The following is a 23,184-nucleotide window of genomic DNA, read 5'->3' on the forward strand; positions in this document are numbered from 1 at the left end:
TCCTTTGTCCACAGGCAGGACCCTGGGCCGGCGTCACAGGGATTAGCTAGGGTGCTTTCCTCACCCTTGTCCTCGACTGATGCCCGGCCTTGCCTCTGGACCCTGCCTGTGGCTGACACGCGAGGCCCTCACTGAGCACGGAGCCACATCACGGCAGCAGCTCTGGGCTTGTCCCTGAGTGAACGTGTCGTGGGAGTGTGCATGTGTGTCCTGGGGGTGAACACCTTGGTGCATACATCTGGGTGTGTGTGTGTGCACATGTGTATCCCTATGTGTCTGTCTCTGCATGTGCATGTGTGCGTGTGTGTCTGTGTGTGCACACGCACGTCCTGTGACTTTCTGTGCACCTGAGGGTGTGTGATTCCACGTGTCTCTCTGCCTCAAGGGTATACGTCCGTGAGGGGGCAGACGCGTCTGTGTCAGTGTGTGCATCTGTGTCTCTGAGTGCGGGGAGAGCACCTTGATGTGTGTGCACAAACGCGTGTGTGCGTGCATGTGCGCCTGGCCCTCTGGGCGTGCGGGGCCAGTGCTCGCAAACAGGATGGATGCTGACGAGGAAGGAGCTGGTGGCTCCCTGGGCCTCCTCCCGGAGCCCACTTTCACGGCACTGGCTGCTAGGGACGGAGCAGAGAAGGGACAGGAAGTCCCCGCCCCTGGACGGTCATGGCCCCTTCCACTGTGAGGCTCGGGGAGGTGGCCGCCTGGCTGCACTCACCCCGCTGGCCTGGGTGGGGCCCACGCCCTTCTTGGGCCGGGCACTGGTGGCCTCGCGCCTCGGTGTCTGGGTTTCTCCATCTGTGCCGTGGGGACGCTGAGAGCCTTCAGCTCGTGGGTGACCGAGACCGTCTCCGACAAGCGGCTGGCCCAGGGCCCGCCTGGCTCAGCGCCACAGATGTGGCCCTGTGGTCATTATGGTCACCTATGATGGCTGTCGCCGTGACTAGTGGCCGCCTCCCGCGTGCACAGAGCGAGAGCGGCTGGGGAAGCTCCCTCCTGGGTTTGCCACCTCCAGACCCCTCAGTCCCGGGCCCCTGGAGGATGTTTTTGAGGCCTCGGGGGCTGTCCCAGAGGCTGCCACTGGCTGATAGCAACAGGAAACAGGCTGGCCGCAAGTGGCCCTCCCGATAACCCTGGCAGCCCCCCAACCCTCTCCCTGCCCCCCAATCCCTTATCGGCTGCAGCAAATGTCTCGTGAGCGGAGCCCAGCACAGCTCCCTGACCCTCGCCACTGTTGACAAACTAAGGCCCAGCGGGGGAGGGGTGGGCGGGGCGGGGCAGGCGGGGCCCTGGGAAGCAAAGGGAGCCCTGCCTGGCAGGATCTCAGCTGCCTTGACCTAGGGAACCCTTACCCTTCCCTGGGCAGGGGCGGGGGTCCCTGGACCACAGAAAGGGAGGATCTGCACGTCTCAAAGTGACTGGAAAAGGCCCCAGGAGGCCCCTTGGGGAACCCCGGGCTGTACAGGGAAGGCAGCTCCGAGCCCACCTGAGCCCACACCCCCCGTCAGGGTGACCTCATCTCACTTCAGAGCCAAGGGCTGACCACGTGGAGTCGCTGGTGGGCCTGTCAGTGGGGTCGGACCGCGGAGCCCGGCTCTGCGTGACCGCTCCACTCCATGCTCCACGGGGACGCTGCAGTGACTGGTCTCTGGCCCCCCTCTCCATTCCCCGGCACCAGCCTTTCCCAGCTCCGATCTGCCCAGCACACCCCAACCTGAAGGGAGGGCCCCCAAACTGCCCGTGTCCTCCGCCAGAAGCCTCTGGTGCGCTCTGAGGCCCACGCCTGCTGGCCGGACCAGGCTGAGCATGCGCGCGGGCTTGTTCCCTTGCTGTGCCTGGTAGCACCGAGGACAGCAGACACGTGAGTGAATTAACATCCTTTCCATGCTCACACCTCCTCTGTGAGGCCCCCATGATTTCCCCAACACCGAGAGGCGGCTCTTGCTGAGCTACACCTGGGTGGGGCCTCCCAGCCCCGGACCAACACCTGGCTTCCTGACTCTGTGACCTCGCGCCCCGCCTGGCAGCCAGCACCCTGAGGGCACTGGAACGGCCCCCTCTCCGCAGCCCTTACTCAGGTCCTTCCAGCAGCACCCTCCTTTCCCCTGGGGAGCAGCTCCCTTCTTCCAGAGGGCTCCAGGGGAGCTGCCAATCACGCTGCCGAGACCCGCCCCCAGCCACTGCTCCCCCGGCCCTGCTGAGCAGGGCACCTACTCTGAGCCAGTCGGCCCTCCCCGGGGATTTTAAGCAGATGGCTGAGAGGGGAAGCAGTTCCGTCCCAACTTCAGTGGGTGGTGATGTGGGGGAAGGCTGTGTCCACCCACACTCTGACACTCCGGGTGCCCTCAGGCCGGCAGAGGCAGGTGCACAATGAACAGCTGTCACTCAAAATCCTGGCCAGGAGGGTCGGTGGTTGTGAGGGTCGCCGTGCGGCCCTCACCGGCCCATGACCACTGTGGGAAGCCGGAGGCGCCCACCCCGAGAAAATTACAGACCGACTTTTTCTTTAAAGAAAACGAGTTTTATTTTTATAATCAGAACATTCTAATAAAAATATTTTAATATCGGCTACCTTTATTTTCTGGGCCCTGACTCTGTGCCAGGCCACGAAGCGCTTGGCTGCATTGGTCAGCCGCGAGGCCTCCCACTTCCCTGAGGTAGGTCCGAAGGAAACCCCCGTGCCCCCCAACCTTCCCACCCCGCCTCCCCGAGTCCTCTGCCACCCTCGTCGCACGGCCCCTGCCTCGTCCCGGGCAGGGCAGGGGCGTCCTGCTGACTCCCCAACGCCCCTCCGGGAGCCCCGTCCCGTCACGTGTTGGAAGTCTTGCCTCCCCCTCTCAACTGAGCCCCCGAGGAAGGTGGGTAGGACATGTCTCAGGCTGGCCTCGTAGCGCAGGCTGGTGCACAGCAGGTGACGCTGAGGCAGGGTCGCAAGCCGGCCGGGGGACGCCGCGGCCCAGCCCCTCGGCCAGCATCACCTCGGCCCCACGCCCCCGCCTCTGCAGTGGTGGCGGGGCTGGGGGCGAGGGTGGGAGGGGTCAAGCTTCGGGGCCAACTTCCCGTCACTGAGATCCCTGCTGTCTGGAGACGCCCACCCTGTGGGGGTCCGGGCGCCCTAGCGGCAGACACCTCATCAAACAGAAAGACTGTCCCCGACTCCTTGGGCGGAGCCATCGACAAAAGTGTCTCAAAGTCAAAAACAGGCTCTAGATTCTTGGCGGCAGGAGCCTCCATTGAAAAAATAGACAAATTCTGAATCATCTTGGTAGCAAAACAACAACGATGAGAAAGAGGTGCGGTGCTCCGACGACAAGGAGGCGGCCGCGGCGGGGGCCCTGCTGTGCCGCGGGCCCCTCGGGTCTCGCGGAAGCCGCCGGTGCCGTCGTCGTCGGGAGAGTTCCGCGAGGCGGGGCACCCACAGCTTCTCCCGCGTTCACAGCTTGTGCGGATGGAGTGACAATAAATAGTCAGTTCACGTTGCTTTCAGGTTTCCCTGGAGTAAGGCATCTCTGAGCGGGACAGTTTCTGCACGGCCCCGGGGGGGCCGGGTCTGCGGAGGGCGGGGCCGGGTCCGCCTGATGCGGGGGGACCAGGCCTGAGGCTGGTGCTCGGGAGGCGCGGGGGCGGTGGGAAGGCAGGCGGTGCGGGGGAGGAGGCCTGGCTGCACCTGCCACAGCTCTCGGTCACTTTTTTCTAAGTCCTCCCTCGAGACGTGGCGGGTCCTGGATTTAAACGGAAGCAGTCTCTGGGCCGTCCGGGGTGCAGGCCGGGGTCCCCCGGGGCCCCCAGAGGCACAGGTGCTGGCTGGGGTGCCCCCGAGCTCGCGGGCCGCCTGCCTGGCGGGCGTGCGTGACCAGCCCGGGCCCGGGCCCGGCCTCACTGCATCCGGTCGGGCTGCAGCTGCGGAGGCTGGTACTGCACGAAGGTGGTGCCCGCGGGGGCCGCGGCCGAGAGCGCCGGCGGCATGGCGGCCGCGTAGCCGTAGCTCAGGAAGCTGGCGGGCGAGGCGGGCGAGGCCGCGTACGGGTACTGGTCGTAGGTGGCTGGCGGGTACTGGGCGTAGGCCGGGCTGGCCGGCGCGTACTCGATGTAGGGCGAGGACAGCGACGGGAGGGGGCCGGCCGGGATCACCACGCTGGGCTGGACGATGGCTTGCGGGTAGATGTAGTGGGGGGTGAGCCTGCGGGGCCGGACAGAGGGGGTTCGGGGTCAGGTGCCAGAGTGGGGGGACCCGGCTGGCTCCAGGGTGGAGAGCTGGGCGGTGCCGCGTCCCCCAGCCTGGGCACTTTCTCACCTGTAAAGTGGCCGCAGCAGCAGTGAGGCCGAGGCGGGGATGCGCGGCCGGCCGGGCCCTGCAGTGCCCAGTCCCCGTCCGCGCCCCCCCCCCCCGGGCCCCCGCCCCGCTCTAGGTCTGTGTGCAATGCCCCTTCCCAGTGGGCCCTCCCCAGGCACCGCCTGCCAGCCCTGCACCCACACGACCCCGCCCCCACAGGACCGCCTACAGGACCGGGGGCCGTGCTGGAAAACGATGTAGAATTTCAAGACGGGGACAGCAGAGCGTCAGACAGCACAGGTCCTCCCGAGCGCGGGTCCCCGCGTGCCCGCCCCGGCTGCCCACCCGGGCCTGCTCCCTCCCGCTCCTCTTCCCATCTGCCGCCCACCCCACCGAGCGGCGCCCTGCACAATGCGCCGGTCCACCACGTCTCCCCCCAGCGTGGTGGCTCCAGGCACGTTCCGTTCCTCTCCTGGCCCCCGGGAGCCAGCGAGCGCTTGCTGCTGAATGGATACACGGCCGGTGGAGTAAAACCCGACGCGGATGGCGGCGAGGCCGGGGCCTGAAACGCCTCACGCATCGTGACCGGCGGACGCGACCCCGCCGGGGGCCCGTCACACTATTCCCTTGTTTTTAACCCTAAAACAGAGCCCGGAGAGTCAGCAGCTAGCCCAAGACCCCCGATGAAGCGAAGGGGCTGGGACACTCCGATCCTCTGAACCCCCGTGCTGGTCGCCCCCCGGGCCGCCGTGCCAAACCGTCCCCGGAGGACTGCTACTGCCCGTGCCCGTCCAGCCCCCCGGGGAGGGACAGGGCTCGCACTGCCCCCAGCCGCCGGGTCGCCCCGGGCCCCTCTCACCCTCACGGCTGGTCTGAGACAGTGGAGGCCACGGGCCAGGAGACGCTGCCCTTGCTGGGCGCACAGCGACCTCACGGAGTCCACACCACAGCTGGCGCCATTAGCCTCGCCCCGTCTTTTCACACCAGCATGACTTACACGGGACGGGGCCACCCTGGGGGTGAGGTGAAACCCCGACTTCCTTCTGTTCCCATCAGATGCACCCAGGATCCCTGCCCTGCCCCAAAGAGAAGCTGCTTTGAAAGCAAAAGGAAAGGCTCCCGCGGGTGCTCTGCCCCCCGGCAGGGCCCCCAGCACCCACGAGGGGCCCTCACCCCCCAAACAGGACCGATGCACACCTGGGGGATCACCTGGGCAATAGATCACACCTGGGGGATCGATGCTGGCACCAGCAGGGGAACCCAAGCACCGCCCACGGGGACAGGCAGCCCCCGCCTCCCCCCAGCCCCGCCCCTCTGGAAAGAAATCTGAGCAGCAGGGGAGCTGTTCGTGCAAACTGAGGTGTTTATGCCAAACGGTGATACTGTTTGTACTAAAACAACAAACAAAAACAAAACCGTTTATACACATTCTAAGACAGGTGAGGCAGAATCACACCAAAAAACTGCCGCTTTGATGGGTCCAAGAGCTGACTGGCGGCAGGTCCACGAGGTACTGCTGTGCGTGAATGCGCAGGACGGGCTGCAGGCCAGGCCACGTGTGGGCCTGGACGCCTTTAGAAGAATGAACGCACGCACACGATGAGGAGGGAGGGGCATGAGGAGGGAGGGGCATGAAGAGGGAGGGCCATGAGGACGGAGGGGCATGAGGAGGGAGGGGCTCACGCATGAACACCCCAGCGGCCGCCCCCGGCTGCGTGGGCAGAGGAAGAGCTGACCGCTGCGCACCCGGCCGCGTGGCGCTGCTGGATGAACCGAGGACGCTGCGCTGAGTGGAACCAGCCAGGCGCGAGGCCGCAGGCTGTGTGGCCCTGTGGACACGAGACGCCCAGGACAGGCCAATCCAGGGAGGGAGGCTCCGGAACGCGGGGAAGGGCAGTGCTCAGGGGTCTCCTCTTAGTGTGAGGAAAAGGTCTGAATGACAGCGGTGACGGCCACACAGCTTTGCGAATCTGCTGAATGCTGCGGCCGGCAGATTCTAGGCTAGGCGGACCTCACGACAAGGAGCTCACGCACACGAGGACGCTCTGAGGTAGGAGCGAGCCTCCAGGTGGGGAGAGCCGGGACGATGGCCCTGGGGGTCAGAGTCTGGGGCACACCTCTGCCCAGGTCCAAGGTGCCCCCAGCTCGCCCTGACCACTGGTCCTCCCAGGCAGCAGCACCCCAGCAGTTGCCATGGCAACGCACCATGTTAGCAACAGGCAGCTCCTCCCTGTACTAGGAGGGAACTTTTGGGGTTTGTCAGGAGGCCCTGGCTCAGGGCCAAGACACCTGTTAACCCCCCTCCCTCCCATCCATTGAGAAGCCTGCTGTCCACCTGCCCAGCCTCCCATGCGGGGACAAGAAGCTTGAACGGAGCCAGGTCTGGGTTCAAGTCCCACTCCAGCCTCCTGGGCAGGCTTCTCGCCTGTCACAGGTGTGCTCTGGGCCAGGACACGGCGCTGAGCAGCCCACACAAGCCCTGCCTCCCGATGCTTGGATTCCAGGATGAGGACAGGTCACGGAAACACAGCAACCCGAGAACCAGAGCTGGACTCCCGGGGGTGGTCAGGGCAGGCTTCCTGGAGGAGAGGGTGACCGCACACAGCGGGAGCGCCACGGCCCACCTCCCCACTGGCTCTCATGGGAGTACCTGGGGTGGGCTCTGCCCTGACGCCCAGCACAACGGCCCACTGGGCACAAGCGCCTGAGGAAGACACGGGCTCCGGCCACCCAGAGGCCTCTGGGAAAGGAGTGGATGGAGACGGGATGAGGGGCATCAGGGTGCAGCACCCCGCATGCCGCTGTCCTGGCACCCTCACTGCCCCCCCCCCACACACACACTTCTGGAAGCTCAGAACATCCCTTAGTTTGAGGCTGTGGAAGCTCCCAGCCCAGAACCTCCACGCACAGGCAGGAACAGCCGGCGTCAGACACCAACGTACCGCTAAAAACACGGACCCTGCACCTGACAGCCCCCCAAAGACGGCCACACACCCGCACGCAGGCGCACGGCCCAGGCCAGGGCCTCGCACCGTCCACAGGGCAGAAGTACCTGGGGCTTGACAGATGGCGGGTCCCTGGCCATGCGTGCCTCAAGGCCTGGCTGGCTCTGGCAGCTGTCACGTGACCAGGCGTCCAGCACCTGACGTCAGGACCAGACAGCTGCCCTGCTGGGGGACGCGCAGACTCGCATGGGGGAACAGTGTTTAGGTTGGGGAGGAAGGGGACTCCGTTTCCCGACCCTTGGGGACAAAATCCATCTGCATCTGGTCACCCGTTTCCCCCAGGGGCTGTGCCCCCCACCACCACTACGTGACGAGCCCGAAACGGGTGCTGTTGCCACCCCGTTTCCTAGAGATGGAGAATGGGGCTCAGAGGCCCGAGTGACTTGTGCAGCCACGGCCAAGTGCAGCAAAGCGGCCGGCCCACTGTCCACCCTCGGGGTCCTGTGCCTGCCAAGAAGCTCCGTGTCTAGAGCCCAGACCTGAGCCAAGGACCAGACCTGAGCCAGGTGTGTGCACCTGGGGTGTCACAATGAAAGGACAGCACGGGTCCTGTGCGCACTGAGGCCCAGCGCACGGCACTGCAAGACCAGCCACGGGGAGCGGAGGACGGCGCAGAGCCCACGGGTCCCCGGCACCGCGTCTGCCCCTCGCTGTGACTCGAGCAGGTTAGATCTGCTCCTCGCCCCGAAAGCGGGTCCCGCAGAGCGTGACCTCGGGCCTCGCTGTGAGAACCAAGACGCGCCACAAAGAAGGCCATTCTACGCCAGGGTGACTCCGCCCCCAGGGGACATGGCCACGGCTGGGACATCTCTGGTGGAGGCCGGGGATGCTGTGGACACCCTGCGGCCCTCAGACGGCCCGCCACGGAGAACTGCCCAGCACCACGCCGAGGGGGGCCCCACAAAGTGAAGGGCAAAGGCAAAGGCCCGTCACTGCTCTAGGGCCAGACGCCAGGCCAGGGGCTGGGAAGGAGGCCGGGGCATCATGGGGTGGACATCACACAGGCACACGTGCACGCACAAGCACACTCACAGGCACACGTGCACGCACGCCGGGACCCGCTGAACTCTGGTGAGAAAGAAAACCCGGCCTAACCAGCAGCCAGCCGTGTCCAGGGGCAGCCCCCGCCCCGCCCCCGCCCCGCCCCCGCCCCGCCCCCGCCCCGCCCCGCCCCGCCCCCGCCCCGCATGCTGCAGCGGCCCCAGCCGCCTGGCTCCACCGAACAGGGCACTGGTGCCCAGGGGGTTCCTCGACACTCTGCCCACGCCCCAGAAAGATCAGGGTGCCACCAGCCTCCAAATGCCTGACCTTCAGGCCTCTGAGCAGGGCACGGCCTGGCAACACCCCAGGCTGCCCCTCGGGGACCCCCCGCCCCCTCTCCCTCCTCGCCCACAGAAGGCCCACGCTCCCGTCCTCCGGTCCTGCCTCTTCTTCCCCCTCTCCCAGCTCTCCAAGCCGGGCCTCCACCCACCCACCCCTGGAGGGCCCCAGCGAGGGGGGCGCTGCAGCTAGCCAGGCCAAAAGGGCAGAGCACCCCGAGGACGTCACACAGACTGTGCTCACCTCCAGCAGCTCGGGGTGCTGGGGGAGGGGGACGGGCCGAGGTCTGCGCCCGGGGCCCAACACACGCAGGGTCGGTCACGCAGAGCCGACAGCTCCCCAACCCGCTGGGTTCCCAGAGACCAGGGGCCAGAGGCGAGAACCCTGCCTGCTGACCCTGGCCATGCTCGCCCGTCTCTTGGCCCTCTCTGGCCTTGGTTTCCCCATCTGTAAACTAGGGGTGCCGCAGAGCCCCCACGGGGGTCCCTGGAGGTCCCCTCAGAGACTTTTGCTCGAGTCTCGGAGCTGCAGGGCCTGCGAATTCCCAGGCGAGCGAGGGTGCCGACGACGGCCAGGGGCAGCGGTGCCCGGGAGACAGATGGCCGCGCTCGCAGCAAAGCCGTCCGTGAAAGGGAACCCCCCGCACGCCCGCATGCAAAGCTGCCAAAACCGAAAACGGCGAGTGGCCCGTTTCACTTTCCACGCTCTCGGGAGGTTTGGCCACCGAGCTGGAAACCCCGGCCGCTGGGCCATTACTCCAGGGTGGGGCCCTGCGCGGGACACCTGGCCACCGAGGGCCTCCTGGGGACCCCCGGATCTCTGCGGCCGTCAGGTAACAGGCAGGTGCGTGGGGCAGCGGGCATGGAGCAGGTGAAATGCTCTCCCTGGGACCGTGCCAGGCCCCGCACAGACCTGCACTGGCCCCGTCCCAACCTGCACTCCCGCCCTCCCCCCGAGAGCACCCACACGGCCCCCCGCTCCGCCCAGGCCGCCCGACCTTCGCGTGTCGGCCCGAAGCTCTGGGAGCTTCCTGGATTCCTCCTCGACACTTTCCTCAGAACGCGCTCCGAGTCCCACCCTCCTCGCCCCACTGCTGGTGTGGCCAGTGCCCGCGGCCTCGAGCCCCGACTATTACCGTTACTGGGTCCCCTAGCTAGCAGGGCCTCCACCCAGCAGCCAGAGGGGACGCTTTAAAGGCACAAGCAGCCCAGCCCTGAGTCACTCAGCAAAACTGAAATGTTCCCGGGGCCCCGCGGCCCTGGTGAGCCGAGGCTGCCCTGCCGGGCCCGGGACATCCCCAGCTCCCGCTGCCTCCTCCGCAGGCCACCCTCTGCCCCACCGCCTGTGGCCACCTGAGGCAGACCATCGTCCCCTTTCTCGTCTGCCCCCGCCCCACGAGCACTCTGCTGCAGCGCACCCCGTAAGGACGAGCTGTGCCCGGGTGGCGTCCCCAGTCTGGCGCAAAGCAAGGCCCTGTCGGCTGTGTGGACTGACCATACGCTCAGCTCCCTGCCTGGCCCACGTGGGGGGTCTGGGAGGACGGGGTGGCACCCGACACCCAAGAAGGTCACCAAAACAAGGAGCAGCACAAACGAGCTGCAAGAGGGGCCCCAAGATGCCTCGCACAGTGCTCTTTCCACTGCGGCATGTGGCACGGGGCGGGGGGCCCACCTGGGAGCCTGCTCCCACGGTCCCCTGCTCAGGGACACTCCCGTAGGGGGATTCAGACGCCTACATCGGCCTGTCTGTGGCCTGGCCTCTCCCCTGGGTCCGAGGCTTCCGGACGAGGGGGCTGAGCCCCGAGGGGCCGGGGCTCGCCCTCACAGAGGCACCCGGAGGCCGGTTTCGTTACAGCAGATGTGCACGCGCCGCCCACCAGAGAGGGCCACGCGCCGCCCCCACCTCGCTCCAGTGAGTGACAAACAGGAAGAGCCAGTCACCCCAGACACCCTGAAAGTAAAAACAAGCCACGTGACGCCCCACGGCGGGGAGGGCACTGGCTTCCTCCCAGCCCCCACAGCCCCGGCTCTGACCTCACTTCCTGCCGTGCCCCCAAGGCGCTGAGACCCCTCTCGAGGCACTGCGCCCCCTGCCCCCGGCTTCCTTTACTTCCTATCGTGAAACAGTGATAGAATCCCAAGAAGCTGCAAAAACAGCACAGAGATCCCCGATGACGACGCCTCGTGACCCAGCGCGTTACCAGCGCCGGGAGCCCGGCCGTGGCACGTGGCGCCTGGCTCGACTCCGGGCCTGGACTCCACCACGGTTCGGTGTGCTCTGCTGTGCACGTCTGTGGCACCGCCACACGCCCCGGTCGCCCCCACTGCTCACGGCCCCGGCGCAGGCTGCTCCTCCCCCACGAGGGACTCCCCGCTCAGGAGCCCCGTCACACCCTCGAGCCCCTTCCCGCCCAGGCCGGCTGCGCACGCCCTGGCCCCGCCATGGGAAGTGACCGCCCGCAGCGGGGGCCCTGCCTTTCTCCTCCCGGGCCTGGGACCTGGCACACGGCAGACACGCAATAAACACGCGTGAACAAACGGCTCCAGGAAGGGCTGCATGTGCCACGCCGCCCGTGGGCTCCACGTGTTCCCGCCACACGCCTCCCCCCCCCACCCTGGTCACTCGGGCCCCGCAGACCCCTGGGCACACGCACTCCCGTGGCTGCTGACGGCAAGAGCCGCGGGTCCCTACTGGGGTGCTGGGGAGGGAGGAGTCGCCGACAGCGCAGGCCGACTGGGGCGCGCAGCCCAGGGGGACCCAGGCCCGCTGTCAGTCACAGGCGGTCTGGCTCCGTCCGCCCCAGAGCTGGCCAGAGGGAGGTGCTGGGGGCCTCCTGCCGAGCTCCCGCGCAGGCCCCCGCGCCCCCACGTTAAGAGCTTATGCGTTTCTCTCCTCCTGGGGCCTGCGCGGGCAGCCGGGGCGACAAACCCCGCCTCGAGGCGGCTGAGTGACTCGTCCCTGACAGAGCCTGGCTCTTCCCAGGGGCCAGGCCCTCGCTCGCTCACGATGGACCCCACCGCAGACGGAGAGAGGAGCCTCGTGAGAGAGGGCTGGGCCTGGCCTCAGACTGGGGTGAGACCCCGCGTCCCTGCTCCAGCACCCAGTGCACCTGATACTCAGCAGCCCTGGGACCCTGTCTTGCTGTCTAGATCCCCTGGCCTGGCCCTCCCCCCGGCACGGAGCGGGGCTCACAGTGAACGAGTGTGGAGCCCATGGCACGGCCTCCTTCAGAATAAGGTGGGTAGGCAGTGCCCAGAGAAGCAGCTAGCCCCTCAAAAACCACCCGAGGGGCTCTGAGTGCAGGCAGGCCTCAGCCCCAGGGTGAGCAGACACCCCTTGACCCAGGGGGCCCCTTCTAGGCCAGGCCGACCGCTCTGCCTGGACACGTGCTTCTCCAAAGCGCTCTGACCTTCACTTCTGTCCACGGGCTGCTGGCTGTCCCACTGCCCAGCAAGGGGACGCCTAGCTGGGCACAGCTGTCTCCTCCCGTGACTGAGCCACTTATCAACTACCAAGGCTGGCTTCTCCAAACCCAAGCCCTCGACCCCACACGTAGTTACACGACGGACACACAGGCCAAATCAGGTCCGGAAAGATCCCCTTCGACTTAAACAAACCGGCAGAAGGGGAATCCAAGCCACAAGCGTCAAGTGCAAAGTCCTTTGGCGAGTTCCTTCCACGCCGACGTTTACGACCCAACCAGACAAGGACCCCACAGCGCCCTTGCCCAAGAGCGGGGCTGTGAGACCTTCAGAGCTGTCCAAGTCCTTCGATCGGGCCAGAAAGTCTGGGAAGTTCGGCCAGGCAGGAGAGGGGTTAACTGGTTCACAGACTGAGCTGTCCCACCATGCCCTCAGCCAACTGCGGGCCCGGCCTCCCTGCCAGCCCGGAGCTGACAAAACTGACCGCTGCGTCAGGCCCGGCCGGGCTCCCAAGCCCGATTGTTTGCAAAGACAAAAGGGACGCTGACGGCCCAACTCTCTGGCAGGGCAGGCGGCCCGGGAGGAGGCAGCTGACCCAGGCGGCTCGAGCGGCCGCCTCCTGGGGCAGTGCACCCAGGGGCCCCTCCAGCTGCCCGGGCCTCAGAGAAGCCCAGTGGGAGGCGGCGCAACTCTCAGAGGCTTCAGCCACCAGCCGCGGAACAGTCCCTCTGACCCCTTGTCCCTGTTTGGGTCTCCACCCCTTGGCAACCGACGAATAGCCGGAGGCCTCTCCTCCGTCACAGGTATTAAATGGCCAGCCAGCAGATTTAGTTACAAAACACTGTCGCCTGAAGTCGGAACACAGTGCTCGACTCTGAGACCGACCCCTCGTGCTCGCACATGGGTGGCGCTCTGGGGGCCACAAGGGAGAGGCCAGGGGGTCCTCCTACCTGCCCGCCCCAGGGAGCAGTGGTTCGGAGTGTGGATTCCAGAGGCGGCCTGCCTAGCTTCAAACCCCGCCACGTCAGCCACCCTGGGCAGGCTGCTGACCTTTCTTTGCCTCCGATTCCCCATCTATGGAACGAGGACATCCACCCCGAACTCGGAGGATGGTGGTGAGAACGAGAGAAATGTGGCGGGAGTGTGGGCCCCCTGCCCCACATGCCCTCACTGGGTCAGCTGATTCCTTGTTCCATTTTCAAGATGAGGAAACTGGAGGCCAGGAAGAGGACGTACTTGTCAGGATGGACCTAGCCGGCAAGTGACGGAACCAGGAATTGAAGCCAGGTCTACGGGTTCCAGAGGCCGAGCACTGACCGTCGCTGGAGCCCCAGAGGCCTCGGCGGGGAAGGGACCGCTGCGTTTTAAGCAAGAAAGAGCTGCACGCGCCCCAGGCTTCCGCCCCGATCTCTGTGCAGCTGGCCCTGCCCCAAGGCACCTGGCGAGGACACAGGGAACACAGCCAGGGCTATGGAAATGGGGAGCAGCCTCCTCACGTGGCCTGAACCCCAGAGAGGAAGAGCTGGGGATGATGGCAGGAAGACTAGGGCGTCTCACAAACGCTCCCAAGACAGCTGGACACACTTATGAAGCGGACCCCTGGCGAGAAGGGGACCCAGAACCACGTGCTCCCGGCCACTCCCAGGCTCCTTCCCGGGAGGGAAGACCTAGCTGAGCTCACACGCATCCACTGTCCACAAGGAAGCCGCTGTGTCGGCACAGATGCCCCCTGGCAGGGCGGCAACCCCGAGCTGTGGGCGTGGGGCAGCTCCTCCCTGGTCATCTGGCTGGCCTGCCCGGTCATCAGAGCCCAGCTTCATCCCTGCTCCAGTTCTTGGTCCACGCTGCCCCAGGGAGCCAGGATGCTCCTCAAACTGTCTCTCTCCAAGGCACACGCACGCACACACACACACACACACACACACACACACACACACACACACACACACACACCCCACACACATACACCTTGAAGCACAAGATCCAGAGGCCAGGCCTGTTCTCTAACAGCGTTAGAAGCACTAACGTCCAGAAAAGAGGCCACCGGTATCGTAACTGTCCTCCGCACCTCCTGCAAGAAACCACCCCCAACCCCAACAAGAAGCTCCCTGCACCGGGGTGCAGAGCCGACATCAATCACCGGGCAGACTGCCTGGCAGGCTCCTTTGTGCCCTGAAGTGTGTATGTCCTTCCCCAAGCAGCTGCCAGACCTAGTAGATTTTTTTTTTTTTTTTTTAAAAAAAAAAGACAAGAGGAGGGGGGCCTTTTTTGGACACAGGAGGGTGGGACGCACTGCTCCAAAGCATTCCAGACAAAAGGCCCACAGGCCGGCCCACGGGCCGGGGACATCTGGCCCAAGCCCGGCTCACCTGCTCCAGCTTTCACAGGCATAGGACCCCGGGCGGCAGTGACTTGCTGCCGCCATCTGTCGGGCACTGGAGCGGGTCAGGGGGCACCCTGGGAAGAGCCTAGTCCACCGGTTCACGTCCTCTGCCCTCCCAGAGTGTTCGCCCACCCGCCCCATGCCCGTCCTAAGGCCTCCACTCACGGAACTCACGGGTGAGGAAGTGGGGGCAGAGACGGCGGCGGCAGTTGCTGAGGCCACAAGAGCAGTAAGGGGGAAGCCGGGATTTGAACCCGGGCCAGCGGGCTCCAGAGCTCATGCTCCCCACCGCCCCTCTGTGCTGTGGCTCCTGCCAGGGGTGGAGAAATGGAACCCGCCTTCTCTCAGTTCTCCCGGTTCGTCCCCCGTCCCCACCCCCAAACGCCATCACGTGAGTCTCTGAAAAATGAGAGAAAGTGACAGTTCCCTGACACGGAAAGGTGGCTGTGAAGGGCACAGCCAAGGCTGTGGGGCTGGTGTCCCCGGGTGAAAGCTCCCTCGGACCAGTGGGTGCGCACACCGGGAGACCCAGGAAGCCCCTGACCCTCGCCCCCGGCCACCACTCTACTCACCCATATGTCCGCTGGACCAAGGTGGGGTGCAGCTGCTGGACGCCGATGGCGAAGCCTACAATGACAGACCAGTCAGGGGTGCAGCCTCGCCAGTGAAGAACCACAGTCACGCAGCTCCAACCAGCAGGGACAATTCACTCTCTCCCCCCGCATCGCCCCCTCCCCACATCGACCCCAACTCCCGGCCTGCCGAGCAGGGCAAGGGATGGGGCGGGAGGAGGGGGCACGGCCTCTAGGATTTCGCCCTCTGGACCTCCGGTTCCAAGGACCAGCTCCCCCCCTCCTGTGGAGGGCAGGTGACAAACTGGGTGACACACCCTCCTCACCCTGTCCCACTGGCACACACAGCCAGATGGAGGGAAGAGGGTCCAGCTTCCAAGCTGGGGCATGACTGCCCTGTGAGGGCTCTGCTAGCACATGACAGCCGACTGCCACTTCTGGGGTGGGGGGGTGGGGCTTTTCTACGGGACGGATACCAACGCTGAATATAGCAGCCAACAAGAGCCAGGGAAGAAAAACGGGCTCTCACCGGAATGGAGGCTTCTCGGCTTGGCGCCCAGATAGGCCAGGTTCACGTTGGCCTTGCGGCCGTCGATGTTGGGGTTCGGGTCTTTGCAAGCCCTCTCAGCTGCCGCCCGGTCTGCCATAGTCACCTGGAGGAGCACATCGGCATCAGGGGATTCTCTGGTGGGGGGGAAGGGGGGCGGAGGGCCCTGCCCTGGCCCTCACTTCCCCCACCCCTCTCTCATCCCAGCATGGAGCCCTCCCACAAAGCTGCCCCCTGGATTGGGGCTCCTCCCTCCAAGTTCAAGTTCTGGGAAGCCTGGCCTTTAAGAACAGAAACAATACCTAGGAGAGATGGGCACCCCCCAGAGAGGCAGGGCCCCAGCCTGCCGAGCAGGCCTGTGAATTTTCTCATGGGAGAGGTGTGGGGACTCTGTAGTTCGGAGACTGTTTTCAGGCCGCTTTTTACTTAAATTGATGTTTATTTACGGTGGCTGAGGCGACTGTTGGAAAACATGGCGGGAGGGGTCTTTCGGGTTCCAAAGAGCCTGGGGGTGAAGCCTGTGCTCCTCCCCGGCTTGTTGCTCCAGGAAGTCCCAGGAGTAGTCGACAGTCCCCAAAACCTCTCCCTAAACTTAGTTCTAAGCGAACACAGCGGACCTCCTTTTCAAGCCGCGCGTGGAGTGGGGCCAGAAGACCCTGCCGGGGGTAGTGGGGCGGTACCAGCTGGAGCGCGATCTGCCGCCCCCAGAGCCCGAGAGGGGGCAGCAGGTGCCGGAGCCGGCCTGAGGCGCCCCGGGCAGCCGCGGGGCGGCTGGGCGTGAGCCCGCTGGTTGACTCAGCGCCTCGGGCCAAGATAAGTGCGGGTTGGGGTGCGCGCCCAGACGCGGGGCCACTTACGAAGCCGTAGCCGCGGGACTTGCCCGTCTGGCGGTCGGTGATGACCACGGCCTCCTCGATGTCCCCGAAGCCCTCGAAGTACTTTCTGAGCGAGGCGTCGGTGGTGTGGTAGGGCAGGCCGCCCACAAAGATCTTGGTGAACGTGGTGTCCTTCTGCGAGCCGTGCATGGCGCCGAGGGCGGCCGGGGGCCGCGGGAAGCCCGCGCTCGGGGCGCACGGCGCGGGCTGCAGCAGCATGGGGGGCGCCCCGCCGCCTACGGACCCGGGTCGAGCGAGGCTGTGCTCATGGGTGTCGGCGGGGAGCGAGTGGGGCAGCAGGGGTGCCGGGCCAGCCGCCGAACCCGTCCACTCACGGGCCGCTCCCGCCGTGCACGCCGCGCTGAGCTGCGCTGCGCTCCGGCCGGCGCTGCGGGCACTCTGCGCCCTGGCGCCCGCCCCCGGGCTTTGTAGCCGGCTCCGCCTCTAGTCCGCCTCGGCCCCGCCTCCCGCCCCGCCCCGGACGCGCGGGGGCCGCCGGGAAGCGTAGTCCCGGCCCCGCCCCGCCGCCCCTCTGAGCCTGGGGAATCCCTTAGGGCGGGACGCGTAGCTGGAAGGCGCGGGTCTGTATCTTTGCCGAGGTCATACTACTTGCCCGCCGGGTTCCGAGACCCTGCCGTCGTGGAGAGCAGTCTAACGAATCAGATGCAAACGATTATTAGGTCATGATTATTGAGTCCACCTTTATCCCAGTACTACTAAGGTACAGCGACACATATTAAAGGTGAAATGATTTTGTTTCAGCTATAGATAATTTGACGAATATTTATCAGGGCATGGGGGGCTGCAGGGATGCACGTAACACACTAGCACCACGGAGCTGCTATGAATAAGACAATTCAACAAGTAGATACTACATAATCCGGGAAAAATTAAATCGAGATGTGGAGGAGAGGTCAGAGTGGTCCCATAGGCTCCAAAGAGAAGGTGACTGGGCTGGATAAGTAGTTCCGGCCTCTTCAAAAGTCTGTCCCAGACCACCGCTGGTGTCAGGGATTCCTCCACCGTTGGAGGAAAGTAAGCAGAAGGGTGTCCAGGTTCCCTTCGTCCCTGTCCCCAACCATTGAAAACAGAACTATCTGCAGGCCTCTGTGCCAGGCAGGACCTGCTACAGAATTTCTAAGGCCCCTTGTTCAGAGTTAGGCGAGCCCTGAACCAGGCGTCCGGCGGTGTACCTGCTCAGGTCCCTGCCCTCGAAGCTGGCCTTGGCGCCAGCCTTCCCCACCAGCAGGCCACACCGGCCTCAAACCCGCCTCTAGGGGCCTCCCGCCCTCCTCATGTCCAGGCGCCGTGGTTTCTGACACCTTGTGCAGTCTGGAGCTGCAGCTCTAAGTAGAGTCACTCCTGGCCTGGGGCACAGGCTGCAGGGATTGGCGTGCACCTGGCGGACTGCCGGGACAGGGACCCAGGCGAAATGTTTGCGAGTCACTCAGGCGTTTAGCCAGCACCTTCTCTGTCAGGCTGCGTTTGACCCCAGGTCCAGCGAACCTGTCCCAAGCCTCTAGACTCCCTGACTCCAGTCTCCACCCATCAGCCACCGGCATCTGAGCCTTCCTTCTCAAACCCCTACCCTAGCCCCTCGCGCTGCGTATGGAACCCCAAGTCTTCAGAGAGCCTACTGGGGACATACTTTTGTGTCTCACCTCATTTCCTCCATCCCTTGTCACTCACTGTCCCTTCAACTCGCCAGGGCACAATCCCTCATCCAACCTTTTACCACATTGCCTGGTAAGCAGAGCGCCTATGGGAAACGTTTGCTGAGTGAATGCCCGATGGAATAGAGGCCAGGAGAGCTCTCAAGGGACCCTCAGAGCACTCTTTGAAAAGTTTGACTAAAGTGTGACCTACACTTGTTGGGCAGGGAAAAGAGCCACCGCTCGGCCGCGTTATCTGGGCAAGCTGTGTCCTTTCACCGGGCATCAGTTTCCCCTTCCGGGACAGGGCCTGAGGCTGTCTCCAGTCTCGGCCAGGCGGGGCCGCTGGCGGCCAAAGGGTCTGAACTACAAATCCCAGCGGCCCCCGCGCGGGCCCTGCCCTCCCCCCGCCCCCGGCGACGCGGCCGCTCGGGGAGGGCGCCCGCGAGGAGCGCGGCTGCCTGCCCGCGGCGGACGTCTGTGGAGCACGTGCTAGCGCCGCGGGAGCGCGGGGGCTCCCGAAGTGTCCCGAAGGACCCCGACCCGGGGCAGCAGCCCGGGGCGGGGCTGCAGGGCCCGAAAAGGGGGACGCGCAGGACTTGGGCGGGGCGTTGACCCACCCCGGGGCGGTGGACTCGCTGCGTGCACCTCGCGCTTCTGCCGGGCCCGGAAGGGGGGCGGAGTGACTTAAAAAGCGGTGCCCAGGTTCCGGTTCCTTCACTCGTGCGTTCATGCCCTGACCCTTTAGGTTTCGGCATCGCCGACCCTCCGCCCGTCGGGTGGCCCCACGTCCCACGTGTCGCCAACTTCCGCCTGGGAGCCATTCATCCAACACGTATTTATTAATGTGATGGCCCGTCAGGGGGCAGGTTCGGGTCTGGGCCCCAGGGGTACTGCAAGCAGGAAACGCACGTGCCTCCCCGCTTCTCGCCAGGAGCTTCCATTTTAGGAGGAGTAAAGACAGTACTACATTTAAGTAAAATTCCCAGGCAGGGAGAGGGTCAAGAGTGACAGGCGTACTTTGGAGCAGGGGACCCCAACTCCTAGGTCACAGACTGGTCTGGTCCCATGACCCGTTAGGAACCAACCGCCCGCGAGGAGGCAAGCCAGGGAAGCTTCATCGGGATTTGCAGCCGCCCCCCAGTGCCAGCATCGCCTCCTCAGCTCCTCAGCTCCTCAGGCGTTAGATTCTCATAGTAGCACCGATCCCTAGTGCCAACTAGGTTGGGGACCACTGCCTTAGAGTCAGGGAAGGCCTCTGGGAATTGGTGAGAGCCACAGCCTTGGGAGTAGGCTCACAAGTCTCTGAGGTGGGCGATGCAGCCACCAACATTTATTTATCAGATATTTTTTGAGTGTCGGGTGCGCCGGTGTGGTTAATCCTCACGTGCCACTAATAATAACAAAGACCATTTGCCCTGGAGAGCCCTCCAGGGGCCAGGTCCTTGACTGCGTTACTTGCGTAAGTTAGGTGATGTAACCCCAAAACAGCCTTTGTCATAGGTAGGTACTACTAGCCCAGTTTTAAGAGGGCGGGTACTGAAGCTCAGAGTGGCTTCGAGGCCACCGAGGACAGCAAATGGCTAGCCGAGCCATGAGTCCGTTTCTCTCCTGCCTACGGCGCTGAAGGAGGCGCTGAGGGAGGCCTTTGTCTCCTCACTCTGAGGGCTTGGCCGGTGGGACCTCAGGGAGGTTAGTGAAGTAAGACCCAAGTGGAAATCTGCGGGCCTTCTGTGAAAGCGTCCACTTTCCTGCCAAGGGGCAGTCGTAGCTGGTATTAGCCCTTTGTTCTTTCCCCTCTGAACATGGGCGGGATGTCTGGAGTCGCAGCAGCCATCTTGTGACCATTAGGCAAAGAGCAAGAGATTCACAGTCACCAGCCCTGACACAGGGTCATTTGGCAACATCCGGAGACATTTTTGGTTGTCACTGCTTAAAGGAAGAAACTTTACTGACTTCTAGGATGCAGAGGCCAGGGAAGCCACTGAGTACCCTACAGTATACGGGACACCCCCAAATGTCAATAGTGCCAGGACTAGGATAATTTGTGCTACACCAGTGAGGCCTCTCCCCCTGCCTGGTAGGCGTTAGCTCCCTGTGTGTGTCCTAACCTCTTCTCATAAGGACACCAGCCAGACTGGATTGGAGCCCACCCCAGTGGCCTCATCTGACTGATCACCTGTTTAAAGACCCCATCTCCAAACGCAGTGACACTCTGTGGTCCTCGGGGTTCAGACCTCCACGTGTGAATTCGATCTATAGCAAATACCTATTTGGCGCTTGCAGTTGAACAGAACCGCATCGGGGGCGGGGGGAAGGGGCCTTCCACAGTGGCCGAGGGCCCCGGCGCGGTCCGAGGCGTGGGTCACGTTGCGTGAAATCCCGAGGGGCGAAGAGCCTTGACAATTTCCAGGAGCCTCTGGCGCCAGGAGCCAGGGCTCTAAAGACACGGTACGTACTGGTCATCAAGCAACGCTCAGAAAAACCGGCCTCCGGCAAGATCCACGAAGAAAGGGAAAAAGGTGGCAGATGCGATGTGCGAGGTGGCGCCCAAGGCCGAGGGCCACGCTGCCGGCCGCCGAGGAAGGCAGCAGTGGTGGCCGGGATGTCAGTTCCTTCTTAGCACTGTGCCCACCGCTCCCCCCATCCCTCCCCGGCCCACACCCAGCGCGGAGAAATTCTGAGAACAGGAATGCATTCCAGTTACCCTTCAGAGGTGACTTAGGTTTAAGCAAGCATGCAACAGGTGTTTCTTATTTGCTTTAGAAACGGCCCTCACCTTAAAAAGTATTTCTCAACGTATTGATGCAAAATTCACAATAGACGTACATACAACAGGCTACAGAATGATTCACTCTGCTTCTGTTTACCTTGTGGTAGCACCTGTTGTGCTGAACTCTCTCAAAACTGCAGCCACACAGCTCTCCCGCCTGCGCCCGCCTTGTGCAGCAAGAATCTGTGAAACGGGGAAACCTCACTTCGCAGGACCCCCCCCCCCCCCCAGAGCTGCGAAGTGCTGGCAGCTTCTGGCCAGCATTCCGGCACCTCTCACCTCTCGAGAAAATGGGCTTGTGTTGGAACTGCCTCTCCTCGGCTCTGGACCTTACAGAGTGTGTTCAAGGGTGTCGGGAAATGTCTGAGGTGGGGAGGGGGGGAGAGAGAGAAAGGGAGAGAGGAGGAGAGAGAGGGAGAGAGCCCAACAGGCAGACAGGGATTGGCTTCAAAATGTAAAAGTAACCCAAAATCAATCAGTTTCATTGACTGTCTACAAATGCAGTGCTAGACCTCATTATTGTTCCAACAATTCAATACAGTTGAAAATGCTTTTGAGAAATTCCCTGGTACTCAAGGTGACACAGTTAAGAAGTCATTGCCAAGTGGAAAGACTGCCAAATACTTTCGGAAGTAAAATATGCAAAATATTTCCGAAAAACCCGCAGTAAAAGAATGGATATTTAAGGTGGGATGTGGGTGCATGTTAATTCTGATGATGAGCGGGGCTACCCCCAAGCTGAGGGTGGCATCCTGCAAGCCAGTGTAGTCACGTGTCTAGTAGTCACAGTTACAGAAGTACAATCGGGTAAAATTAATTTTATTATTCAAAACATTATCACTTTGATGTATAATCGACATAAAAATTAGATGTTTATATTCTTTTTGTACCGTCTTTGAAATCTGCTGTGTGTTTTATTTACACCTCAGTTCCAAGTAGCCACATGTAGGCCTAGCTAGAGCTTCAAAGGTACTAAAATTCATCTTAAAATGGCCCGTGTGCCTCCAGCACCCAGCACGATGGAGATCTGTGTCCTAACCTTTTCCTCCTAAACCAGGGCAGAGACGATGCTGAAGGGCGGCAGGTGATCAGGGTCCCCCACACCACAGGAAACCAGGCCTCAGGGGCCCATAAGGAAACCAAGGGGGGCATTGAATTCTTAAGTAGAAAAATCAGGAGTCCGACTTCAGAAAAAATGTTGCTTTCGGTGTTTCCTGAGGCCATCAATGTGCCTAACGGGTCTTATTTTAAAGACTATTCTTCTAAACAGGATAAATAAAACTTCGATTCCACTCTCCAAGTATCTTACAAGCTCAGTAAGGACAGTAAAAAGGAAGCCTACGCTCATTTCCTTAAATAAACCCAAGTCCATGAAATTGAACACAGAGCCAGCTTGGAGGGTGGCATTGCAGTCACTGGCGCCACCTGCTGGCCATAGGCAAATGCAGCCTCGCCGGGCAGGAATCTAAGATCTCAGGACAACCTGCTCCATGGACATTTTGTCCCAGCAGGGCCCCGTGGAAAAGGAAAGTTCCTGAGGATGCTAACCGCACCCCCGAGGTCACGAAGTGGGAGCCAGCATTTGAGCACTTACTCCGGGCCAGCCACGGAGTGCCTGGCAGGCTTTAATTCTTCGGATACTCAGTCTTGTTATATACCCACTTTCAACGTCTCCTACTTTACAGATGAGGTCACTGAGGCCCAGAGAAGTTCAAGGCACGTGCTCAAGCCTCAGAGCTGGGAAGTGACAGAGCCGGGTGTGAAGGCCGGCAGTCTGACTCCGGGTTCAGGTGTCGTGTGGACATCTCAAATGTCACCTAACGCACGGCATCGCCCCGCCCATTCTGGGGGGATGCCAGGAAATAGTCATGGCTGGTACTCACGGCAGTACTGCCTGAGGTTACTGAACCCCAAGAACCCATCCTCAACCATGTAAGAAGTAACGTGGACAAAAATCCCAGTCCAGAATAGTAAAATACGTAATGCTCACACGCGTAGACACGTACATACGTATATTACGTCACGCAAAACAGTATTTCCATTACTACGTGTGATGCCCTGGGATATAGTTTGTATCTTTCGTGGGTCCATTAAAAAAAAAAACTCTAGTGGCAACAAATAGTCACTTTACAACCAGCGAACGGGCCATGGTTTAATCTGGAAAACGCTGGCTCCATGCGCCTACACGTTTCCGTTCATTTGTTCCAAAGCCCCTCCCTCTTTCAAAGGAAACTCAAATTTTGGTCGAAGAAAAAAATTTCCCAAAGCGCTCCCAAAATGGCAAATGGGTTCTACCACGTAGCCTAGCACACAGAAAACGGCATCACCTTAACAGGGTTTCCCTGAGGTGTCTGTCCCTCGAAGG

At 62.9% G+C, this 23,184-nt stretch overlaps 1 protein-coding gene across 1 annotated transcript; it reads right to left on the bottom strand.

Annotated features, from left to right (window-relative positions):
• Window positions 1–2,496: 2,496 nt before the first annotated feature.
• On the bottom strand, window positions 2,497–16,797 carry RBM38 (RNA binding motif protein 38). Its single transcript, XM_016124941.2, has 4 exons — window positions 16,377–16,797; window positions 15,502–15,625; window positions 14,973–15,027; window positions 2,497–4,177 (listed from the first exon to the last, which is right to left on the bottom strand). The coding sequence occupies exons 1-4, from the start codon at window positions 16,611–16,613 to the stop codon at window positions 3,874–3,876; spliced, it is 720 nt and encodes a 239-aa protein (XP_015980427.2). The 5' UTR covers window positions 16,614–16,797; the 3' UTR covers window positions 2,497–3,873.
• Window positions 16,798–23,184: the final 6,387 nt, after the last annotated feature.

The sequence above is a fragment of the Rousettus aegyptiacus genome, unplaced genomic scaffold (genome assembly GCF_014176215.1).
Source record: "Rousettus aegyptiacus isolate mRouAeg1 unplaced genomic scaffold, mRouAeg1.p scaffold_m13_p_12, whole genome shotgun sequence".
In the NCBI taxonomy this organism is placed as follows: domain Eukaryota; kingdom Metazoa; phylum Chordata; class Mammalia; order Chiroptera; family Pteropodidae; genus Rousettus; species Rousettus aegyptiacus.